At 40.5% G+C, this 11473-nt stretch overlaps 1 protein-coding gene across 1 annotated transcript; it reads right to left on the bottom strand.

Annotated features, from left to right (window-relative positions):
• Positions 1 to 267: 267 nt before the first annotated feature.
• Positions 268 to 6413, bottom strand: LOC105047500 (sulfite exporter TauE/SafE family protein 3). Its single transcript, XM_010926438.4, has 12 exons — positions 5328 to 6413; positions 5056 to 5215; positions 4643 to 4843; positions 4497 to 4561; positions 4377 to 4404; positions 4212 to 4297; positions 4047 to 4133; positions 3928 to 3978; positions 3606 to 3827; positions 1105 to 1198; positions 774 to 914; positions 268 to 621 (listed from the first exon to the last, which is right to left on the bottom strand). Exons 1-12 carry the CDS (start codon positions 5541 to 5543, stop codon positions 536 to 538), a joined length of 1437 nt encoding a protein of 478 aa, XP_010924740.1. The 5' UTR covers positions 5544 to 6413; the 3' UTR covers positions 268 to 535.
• Between the last annotated feature and the right edge of the window lie 5060 nt (positions 6414 to 11473).

Here is an 11473-nt window from a genome sequence, read left to right as displayed (position 1 = left end):
TCGGAAAGTTTAATTATCTAATTTATATCCCTAATTATATCCATATATCTAGTATTTGATTTGTATTTATATCTATTTAAAATAAATATAGATATAAATTTTTTGTATTTGAATAATATCTGTATCTATATCTATATTCGACAAACAAAACAAATATGGATATGGATATATTGATACCCGATTCATATCCGATCTAGTTTCAGCCCTAAATAACAAAGTCGATTCCCAGTTTTATAAGTCAGCAAATTGGTTAAGAAGGCACAACATAAATATTGATTAAGATGGAAATTATGATGACAGGCAGATTAATCCGAGCAGTGGAAAGACAGAATATGAAATCCTAGAATAAATATAACAAGAATTTTTGTTTTCCTATGGAAAAGCCAAAAAAAAGAAAAAAGAAAATCTTGACGGTAGTTAGTACGGAAACTAAATGGACCACATCTTGGGGCCCGTCCTGAAGAAAATAATTCAGAGCTTGGAAATAATGAAACAAACTCAATCGATCTCAACATAAACCTTTCCCTTCTTGTTCCTAAGTTTGGTATCTGCAGAGGTTCTCAAATCCCATGTACTCATGATCCTTGATTTTTCTGATCATGTTTGAAATTCCAACTCCACCTGTAGAAGGAATTAAGAGGTAAAGGCACATAAGAAAACCAGATAACAGAAGCAGCTAGAAAGAGTAGATTCCTTTATCATTAATCCATGATATCCTAACTTTAAAACAATTGCAGTTGGAAAAAAAAGTTAATCATCTGTTTGTCATTTACCTAATGAGATTGCACTAACGAAGATTGTGAAAGCCAATATGAAGATGATAAGTGACGCCCTCCCCATCAGAATGATTAGTCTTCTCACCACGTGTTGGCCAACAAAGGCAGCCACTGCTGCCACAGTGATAAAGTAGAGAGCTGCCAAATCAACAATGATCAGCCTAACACATCAATAACTGGCACAAGAATTAGAGGAAGGAGTTCATGAACCTTGTTTGCCCTAAGATGTGTTCCAAATGCTCAATCAATTGGTCAATTAGTCACAAGTCAAAGGTAATTTACTATTTTATTTTATCTGTGCTAGAGAATGGAAAGCAGGTTGTAGTACCATATGGAACAGGAAAACGATCTAGGAGGTAGTATTCTACAACGGACATGGATGACGAGAATGTCATAGCAAATGTTGCTGTTGCACTTGAGACCTGCATAAAATTTCATTGAAATACCTGAGATAAAGAAACCAAAATATCTACATCCAGAAACAGCCCAAAATTCTCATAGTATACTGTGTAAAGACTTCAATAAGATGTGCATATGGTAAGCACATCCTAATGCCTAATTTAGGCCAATTTATAAAGTTTACAAAACATATATGGAACATCCAAACATAAAAAGACATACATCCTTCTTGCTTCACTTAATATGATAGCATTAAAGGTCTTTCTAACTGAACTCTGTTGAAGATGTATATGTGAACAAGGTATGTCAAGAAAATATTAGAAGTGTTCCCTCGTTTTTATTTTTCCTTTTCCAGAAACTCTCTGTACCTGCTTATCCATTTGTCTTTTTGCAATCCTGGGAAATATTCCCTTTTATGTCATTATCCTCATTTGCTTTAATTCTCGTCTAACTATTAACTAGTTACTCCCCATGCATGGCCGCCTACTTTCCTTATTCAACTAAAATTTGAAAACAGCAAAGCTTACATGTCAGCCCTGCCCCTGAATGATTAGATCAAAAGCCTCTCCCTCTCTGGACTCCTACTTTCTAATTCTTCATTCAGGTTTTCCAAGGAAAAACTGATCTTTATCAAGTCAGATGATTTAATAAAAACATATATAAAATGACTCTAAACCTTTCTTCACATTAACATCATTCCTTGAAGGTTGTAAGCCTTTAAAACTGAGCATGATGGCTTATTAACCTAATGCGATATTGTGAATTCTCTCCCATAATTGAAGCCTAGAATCTAGATCTTATGAAATCTATGGAAATCTAATAGCTGGATAACCACCTCATTAAAAAATCTGGGATCTCGAGCCCCACTAAGAAAGCATTACTGTTAAGCCACTTACCTTTCCTCAATACCTTACCTTTCATCCTTTTTCCTGGTTCAAGGAACCATCTTTTCTACAGGCACATACTTAGTGTTCAAAAATTGTGCATCATTTACTCATCGTAGTCATAACTCTTGGTGAATATTCATACCATATTATGCTGCCTTGAGATCCACAACTTTGGGACTGATTGCTTCCTGTATATCAACTTTTCACAATCATGCTTTGCCAACACCCGCTTCCTTAAAGCATAAAAAATTTAAAAAGACCTACCTACCTGTCTAACCATAGGGAGTCTATTAATGGTTCCATCCCTTGCAACCTATATAACTTGCAACATTGGAATGTGGCTTTGAATGGTGCTCCATACCTCACTTATCCATCTACCTTGCTGTCAGTTGACTTCATCAATTTATTTTCTGTATTTCTAATTAACTTTTTCAGCAACGTTATCTCGCCAGAACGGAACTACTCCATCTCCTGAAAAAATTTTCAGTGGAAGTGGGAAGACATGCATCCCATTGTATATAGGATGATCAGAAATTCTGCATGCATTTGTATCATTATTTGATCAGGCTCTGTTTATCTCTTCTTGATGCCATATCAAAATTCCACTTACACATACTACCATCTTAAATGCCGGCCAATGATCCATAATATTGCTAATCACTTTCCGAAGAAAATGAAGTTCATCTGTACAGTTGGATACCTGAACACCTTCATTGCTGCACACCATTCCTAATGTTTTTATACAGGATCCCATTAGCTCTTACTAGTACCATATCAACTAGCACATTGACCAACCACATTACCTCGAGGCCTGTCAATAGAGAGCTTTGGCACATGCGAGTGTTCACAAACTGTTGTCAGTAGTCAAGCTCTTCGACCATAATTTCGCATGATCTATAAAACTTGCATTCTCAGTAACTTCTTTCCAATCTTATTCATGCCTTCCTTGCTAAACTAGACTGTTCCTGTTCTCCCTCTCCTGCAGTCAGATTCAACACATATTGTATGAAAGATCCATTTCTTGTGGTAAGCTGTTGGTCTAGGATCTACTTGAGTTTTGAAAAGCAGTGCCCAACCTTGTACATTTCTAATCTTTATGTATTTTCTTGTTCTTTGTATGAACTCATGCATGAATTGTGTTTTAGCAGGTTTACACATCGGCACCACTAAATGTCCACAGAACATTACATGTTTGGCTTAGTTCCTTAATGAGATTGTGGATTAAATCCCACTCTACCTCTTCAAATTTCAGAACTTCTACAACAATGATACCATGAGCTAATTATAACAGCAGGAGATATGTACTCAAATGCAAGGCAAGGCAGAAATAATACAAAAGATCCATTAATCAGAAGATACCAAACATAAATTTGATTGCCTAAACAAGAAATATACATGCCAAAAGAATAAGGTACACAATAATGAATCATATCAGTAAAATATGCAAAATGGTCACTCGAGACAAAAATTCAAAAGAACTGAAAAATTGACATACATAATAATCTGGCAGTTCTATGAAAGTAAGCGAAGACAAAATACAAACCTGTGGAGGGATGCCAAGCTCCAAAAACAGTGGACCTAAAATAAAGCCTCCTCCTAGTCCAAGCAGTCCACCAACTATACCAGCAATGACAGCTAATGAACAGTATATAAATAACTGATGGACTTTCCAGTTTGTTCCTTCATGCCCCTTGGATGCAATCACTCTTTTTCCATTGTATAAACTAATTGCTTCATATAAAGTCACTGCCATGGAGACAGGGATCTGCAAAATGACAAGATGATAATTTCATACTCATAATGCTATTTAAAAGACTAGAAACTATCTAAACCCTTAAACACATGATGGAAGCAAGGCATGGTACCTGCAGCAAGTTCAAAACCCAAAACCATATCGAACAGATTGCTGTATAGTTCTGCACGTGTACAGCCAATATCAATCACAAAAATTCTTTCTATTTTATATCATTAAAAACTTACTCACCTTGGTGATCTGTAATATGAGGAATGCTATCCATACAAAAACAAGAAGCCCAAGCTCCTTCCAGCAAACATTCTGAAGAACTGGTACCTGTGCTGGCTATTGATTATAGTCTGTATTACGTCTTAACAACTTGGAGGGGCAAAGCAATCTGTGCTACTAATTTACCTCTGGTTCTGCGGTCACAGTAACCTCTCCAGCATTGCTTGGACCAGTAGCAAGAGGTTTATATTCTACTTCTTGATTTCCACCACCTGGATAAAATGAGAGAGAGATGAAATACTCGTTTCTAAAACATAAAAGCAGGATGTTACATACTCCTCCCATTCTTACTGCTGGGCTGAGAGCGTTTAGCAGCCTCCTAAAACAAGACAAGAGAGAAACAGATGGATTATTATTACTGAAAAGGATAAAAGAAGCCAAAGGGTAGGTAGGTGATTGAAGGAGAGGTACCTTCTTCATCACTGTCTCTTTGTTCCATGATTCAAGCCCCTTCAAAAATGCCTTAGTTGATGTCCCTGTAAAATGCCATCAACATATTTAAACAGGGCTCCCATTAACAAAATCACCATGATCGCACATATCAAATAACTGGTTACCTAAGAATAAGACAATTAGGAGAATTGTAACCATCCAGTCAGGAAATACGACATTAAAAATGACACCTATACTGATCCCAAGCATAAGCATTGGTTGAATAAGCAAAGCCAAGTCATAATCGATGATTGGTGTATCCAAAGTTGGATGCCTCAACTTAAGATTGTAGTAGACAGTTGACCCCGCAGCACCCATGATCATACCTGGCCAAAGAGCACTAAGATCTAAATACTTATGGCAGAATTATTATTTTTTTAAAAAATTCTTCTGCCCTGAATTTCAGTCAGAATATCATATTAAAACAGACATAAGAAGACGATAAAAAAATTAACCGTTCTGAATGGTCCCCATGAATACGGGGAAGAAAGAAACCTAACCTTAGATAAGAAATAACATAACAGAAAGACATTCTTACATTTTGACAATGCTGTTGATGACTTCGGATCAAACCCAACAATAAGTGTAAGCATGGGAACAAAAATTCCACCCCCACCAACGCCTCCAACGCTCCCGAAAGCCGCTCCGAAGAACCCAATCAACGAGCCTATCACAAGTCTCCATCCAAATTCCATTGGCTATTACCAAAAACACAATATAATCCCATCAAGAACAGTTAAAATCCCTAATCCATTAACTCCAGAATAAACATAAAATTAAAGATAGAAAAACAAACTTGAAAGGAATTACCGGCCAAACGTGGTGGTAATGAGATCCGTCGGCCTGCCACAAGAAACCCACCACCTTTAGAAGATCACTGAACACAAACGTCTCCCCATCGGCACTAACATCGTCCAATAAACCACCAATCTTGAAGCCCCGCTCTGCCGATACCACCGCTGATGCCAAGAAGAAGCCGAAAGCACTTACAACCGACGTTCCCACTCTTCTCCATCTTCCACCCATCTGCCTCCCCTAAGATCCCACCTAAGATTTCCGCCGATTCTCTTCGTCTCCAACCAGAACTCGACCGGAATCCGGCCGGAAAACCTATAAACCCACCGAAAAAAGAAAAAAAAAAAAACAGGTTCCTCCGACGAAGGGGGGGAAGAAAGGAGATGACTCCTGCGGAACCCTCGGTGCGAGATGAAATCGATCTAAATTTAGAAAGGCGCGGGGTGTCCGAAAGGAATCGAACGGAGCCAATCGCGTCGTAACGGACGGTCGAGCTCTCCACCGCTCCCGTCGGATCCTGGGACGATTTGTGCCGAAATCCGGACCGGAGGACAATGTAGCGCTCCTGGGACGCTTCGAGGGCTTTGGGATGAAGACGTCGGACTCCAGCAGGGGAGGTTACGGCAGTTCAATGAATTAAGAAGCGGGACTCTCGGTTATATGAACTTTTGTTTACGGAAATGCCCCTGACTCACAAATATTCTAGATTTTTTTTTTTTATAATCGTTTCAGGGGTGAAGAGGGGTGGAATTGCTTAAGTTGTATGGTTTAGGATCTGTTTGGATAATCCAGATAAATCTGGATATCCTGCTTGATTTGCTGCCGATTTTTTCTTTTCGACAGGATTCAAGTGCTATGGACTAGTCCAAAAAATCCGTGTGATGCACGAATACAACGGGAAACCAAACCAAAATTGGATTTATCTTTATATTTGTAGATTAAGTATCTGAAAGATTATTATTTTCTAAAAGAGTGAATGTAATTTTTTTAGTCAAAACTTGCTAAGGACATACATAATTTTTGATTAGAGGAGTAGTATCCAGATTTTGATGCTATAATAGATAAAAATACTTATTCTTTTGTTTGCTTGTTTCTAATTAAAAGATATAATTTTATCAAAAAATAGATGTATAATTTGTAAGTTATTTTTGAAAAATAAATTTGCTAGAAATATATACAACAGAAATTTTTGTTTTACGTATATGTTTTATTTAATATTAAAAAATCTATTTATTGTGTCAATGAAATCATTTAGATCTTTCAAAAATAAAGCTATGAGACTTCATATAGCCATTTTAAAAGTTTATTATATTAATATGATACAATTTGAGTAGAATAACGTCATATCAAAATGAAAAATTTTATTATATTTTTTATATGAAAATATTAATATAAAAATATATTTTTATATAAAATTATATTTTAAAATAAATAAAATATTATATAATATAATTTTTAATACATCTATCTTCTTATACCGCATCAAACTATATCACAGACAGAACTGTACTATCCAATTCAAAAAAAATTTCAGTACACTAAAACTAAACTGACTATACTTAAAAATATATTCAAAAAGTTATCCAGTCTTCTAATCTACAATGATATAGAGATTATATTTGCTTACATACACAAATAAGTTGTCGCTAAAATATCTCTTCTTACTTGCTTGGAAGCAGTGATGAATCGCCGTGTCCTGAGCGCGGAAGGGATCTTCCTTGATAATAATTTTTTTGGGTGAAAATCTTCCTTGATAATAATTAAATTATGTTTTTTATCATTAATCCCGCCCTCGTTGTTCAAAACGTGCCAGGTGGCAGGACTGTAATTTTCATGGAATGACGGGACGATTTGCGATGGGGCCGCGGTGCGATCGTTGGCGGTGACGGAGCCGCGCGCGTTGCTAGATGGCCGTCCATCCTGTGATGGACGCCATCCACGGGTGCACCGCACCCTGCAGTGTCGCGCGCGCGCCGCGGTAGATCCTCGCGCTCGTCATCGTGAGTTCCGCAAAGGCGTCGGCGACTCACACGAGGATGTGCGGAGAGGGATGTACGGTTTGATTCCTGGGGCCCGCAATCTGCCTTCGAACTTGTAGTACACATGGACCAATAACCTGATGCCATGAAATTGGCCAGAGGATTTGGATCATATGCTAACAAGGTAGTATGGCATAATCATACTGGCCACTAAAACTCTTGACAAATTTCCGTTATTTGTATGTAGTACTTCGATGGTCTATGCAAGTAGACAAACTTCGCCCATTTGTTATAGTTTTATTTTTAAATCCATGAAAGAAAATTACATCGATGCTCGGGATCGATGGTTGGATCCAGCCAGCGAAGATCGTTCGATCGATCATGGTCGGTGTCAATGGATGGGCGATCGATGGGGAGTGTGAACCCATTCGGCCCATTGGCTAGACAGGAGTTGACAGATGCAAAGGGCAGTGCATCCACGGTGGGCACTCAGATGGATGGTCTGACCCAATCAAAATTGGACCAGATGGGTAAGGAGCGGCAGGCTCGCATGGCGGGCTAGCTTAAGCGAGCCCGACCCCAGAAAATAGATGCGGGCCAAGCTCTAATGAAGCCCACAGGCCTTGAATTGGGTCTGGAGGGCCCCAAAAAATGTGAAAAAAAATAATAAGGAGAAAGATAAGCCTGTGGCCCAATTACCCACGATTTGGAGGCCTTAGTGGGATCCCATGGCCTTGGACTCTTCATCTTTGGAGCCGGAGCCCAGGGAGAGGTGGAGGTGGGCCCACTAGAGCATCCACCTTAGGGGACAGCAACTGGGGTCTAGAGCACATGTAGGCGTCACACGATGATCAGGGCCTCACTCGTGAGGCTGCTGTGGTCAAGATTAGATAGGCTATCCGAGATGAGGGGACAGCCGTGGAGATGGAGGAGCCTTCAGGTACTGTGGATGTGATGGACTCTCTTAGTAAGGGAGGTATGAATGTAGGCCCCCTTCCCAGTGAGACTTCTCCATGAGGATCCTGCTATGAAATTATCGGAGGTCGGGAAAGCCCTCCTTTCGATCGATTTTTGGCCGATTGATCTAACAGCACGATCCTGATATTTATGTCTTGAGCGAAACCCGTCTTTTCGGGGTTGGATAGGCTCGGGCCAGATGAAGGATCCCTTTGGTATGGAGTTCATATGCTGTAGAGTCTCAGGGATTGTCGGGAGGGATCTTGATGATGTAGCGTCGAGGCTTGATCTGAATTGATGCTTTCATAACTATGAGCAGCAGGTGGTCCTTATCATCATGGATCAGTCTAGACAGCCCTGGCTCCTCTCTGGTGTCTATGCGAGCACCGAGTACAACGATCAAAGGGTGCTTTGGGCGGAGATCTCTAGACTCCTAATGCAGGGCTTGCCTTCCTTGGTGGCTGGCGACTTCAATTGTATTGTCGGCCCCTATGAGAAGTGTGGCGGCAGGCAGGAGAGGGATAGTGTGAAGTCCAGAGAGTTCAAAGAGTTTATCACCAGCACTGGGCCAATCGATCTTGGATTTATAAGATCGAGATTCACCTGATGTAATAACCGATATGGCACTGCTCGAATTTGGGAGAGGATTTATTGAGCTCTGGCTTCTGCTGACTGAATCTAACGCCATCCGGGGTATTCTGTTCAGCACCTACCGAGGATTGCCTCCGATCACTATCCTATTTTTATTTCGATGGATAGTCTAGACCGACCAAGGGCCTCCTTTCGGTTTGAGAAGTTCTAGATCTATTATTCGAGATCCTGAAAATTGATTCGAAAGGAATGGAGGATGCCGATCCGTGGGGATGCGAGATACAGGATGACTCACAAGCTGGAGTTGGCCAGACGCAGACTCCTCAATTCAAACAGCTTTAAGGTAGGCGACCTCTTCCGATGGATTTAGCAAGTCGAGACTAATATTGAAGAGCTACAACTGAGGGAGGATCTGGGTGGTGGCTTACTCGAGCCTGAGTTGGAGGAGCTGCGAGGTAAGCTTTCTGGGCACCACTCTCTTTTGAGATAGTAGGAGATTTATTGACGATAGAAGTCCAGGATTCAGTAGATTCGAAGGGGGATCGAAACATCAGGTTCTTCTATCAGTCCACTATGCTTCGAAGGTCTGCCAACTACATCAGGCAGCTGCGGAGGAGTGATGGTAGTGTAGTGGATGAGAGTGGAGGGATCCGTGCTAAGATATTTCATTTTTTTAGAGATCAATGGATGAGGTCGTTAGATGAGGACTATCCCATTCCAGGTGCTCAGCCGACTGTCTGCATCTCTACACAAGAGAATGAGATTTTGACTAGACCAGTTTCTTTTGAGGAGATGCATGAGACTTTTTGATCTCTAGATAAGGACAAGACCCCGGGGCCTAATGGTTTTCCTTCGTTCTTCTTCTGTCGGCACTGATTGATTATCCGGTAGGAGGTGGTGGAGGTAGTGCAGGTGGCCTTCGAGTCCAGAGGCATTCCAACGATGTGAAAGTGGACCCTAATTATACTGATTTCGAAGTGGCCTGATGCTTTGATTTCTGAGTACTTCAAGCCCATCAATCTCTGCACCACCCTTTACAAAGTGTGTGCGCGGGTTCTGGTTGGACGGCTGAAGCCGTTGATGTCTCGTCCGATTAGCCTGGAGCAAAGTGCTTTTGTTGGAGGTCGGTCGCTCACCGATAATATTTTGCTTGCCTAGGAGTTCATGTATGATCTCCAGAGAGCTCTATGTCGCCATAGTCTCATAGCCATCAAGCTGGATATGGAGCGGACGTATGATCAGATGAGTTGGGCTTTTTTGCGATGGACGCTTTAGGAGTTGGGTTTTGAGGAGGGATGGATTGACTGGATCATGGACTACGTCGAGCGTCCGAGCTTCGCTATCCTCATCAATGGCATCCCGACTGAGTTCTTTCTTTCTTCTGTGGATCTTATCCAAGGTTGTGATTGTTGGGAATAGTGTCCCAAAGTCAATCGTCAGCCTGTTGATGGTTGTGCTCCTTTTGTATTAGTACATGAATTATAAATAAATAAAAGTTATTTTGGTATTTTTTCATCACAAATGTTTCATCTTCTAATGAACTCCTGTGTTGTGGTGGAGTCCTTAGGACTATTTAGACTCGACAAAGGAGGATTTGTCGCTTAGTCCTTAAACATGTTCGCGACCAAATGATACGTTGTTACCAAGGACGACAACATTTATCGAGCATAGGTCGTTGTGTGCCATATGGGTTGGTTGTCCTCATAACCAAAGAGTGTGGAGACACTGGTATGGCATACAGGTGAGATGTAATGGTACATCTGCACTGAACGTGACCAACTCCGGAGCTATTTCTGCTGTCAAGATTTGCTCCGATGGGATATGGGTATAAATGTCCCTCCGACCTGAGACCGCCACAGTGACTGGCAAGCAACTCACTGCACTTAGGCACTGGACTACCTGAATTTCTAATTCAGTGACGGAAGGTTGTTGGGTGTAGTCAAGTACTTGACTTATCGGTGCGTGTGTCAAGATGGGATTGACCACTCCAGTTTAGGAGCTGTGTACAGTCGTGTTTCAATTTAGCAAAATCTTGGCCAGGGTAGTCCTAGTGAGGAGTCACAGGACTAATTGAGTTGAGCACGATTCGGATGATATCATCAGGGTTGACAGTTTAACTCTGAGTCATCCTAAACACAGGGGTCAAAAGGGATGAATTATACGGTAACCATATTCACGTAGGTTCTGAATGTTGTGATTGCGATTATTCGACCTATCCGGTCGTCGGGTACCATTGCTAGATGGTCACTTCGATTAGTACAGAAATTGATTCCTGTGCTACCGGCTTAGGTTCGAACCTGCGGGGTCACACACATTAGAAGTTCCTTTCTGATCTGATGGCTGATTATGAGTCTTATCTATATGGAACTCTATGATTGAGAATTAGGATTCTCTAATCATGAGTTCCACACATTTTGGGTACCGGGGTCAAAATTTTGAATTTCGAATTTTGAATTTGAAATTTGAACTCTTTGATCAGGGTTTCATATCGATGGTCTCTGATGCCTGATTGCCCATCGGATTTGGACTCAACATTTATGAGAGGTTTAATTAGTGATTTAATCACTAATTAACTCAATTTGATTGAGTAATTATTTTTGGATCAAGTCCAATTGAATTGAATTCAGTTTGGAT

Source organism: Elaeis guineensis, chromosome 6, assembly GCF_000442705.2.
Source record: "Elaeis guineensis isolate ETL-2024a chromosome 6, EG11, whole genome shotgun sequence".
Taxonomy (NCBI): Eukaryota; Viridiplantae; Streptophyta; class Magnoliopsida; order Arecales; family Arecaceae; genus Elaeis; species Elaeis guineensis.
This window is presented reverse-complemented; position numbering and strand designations above follow the sequence as displayed.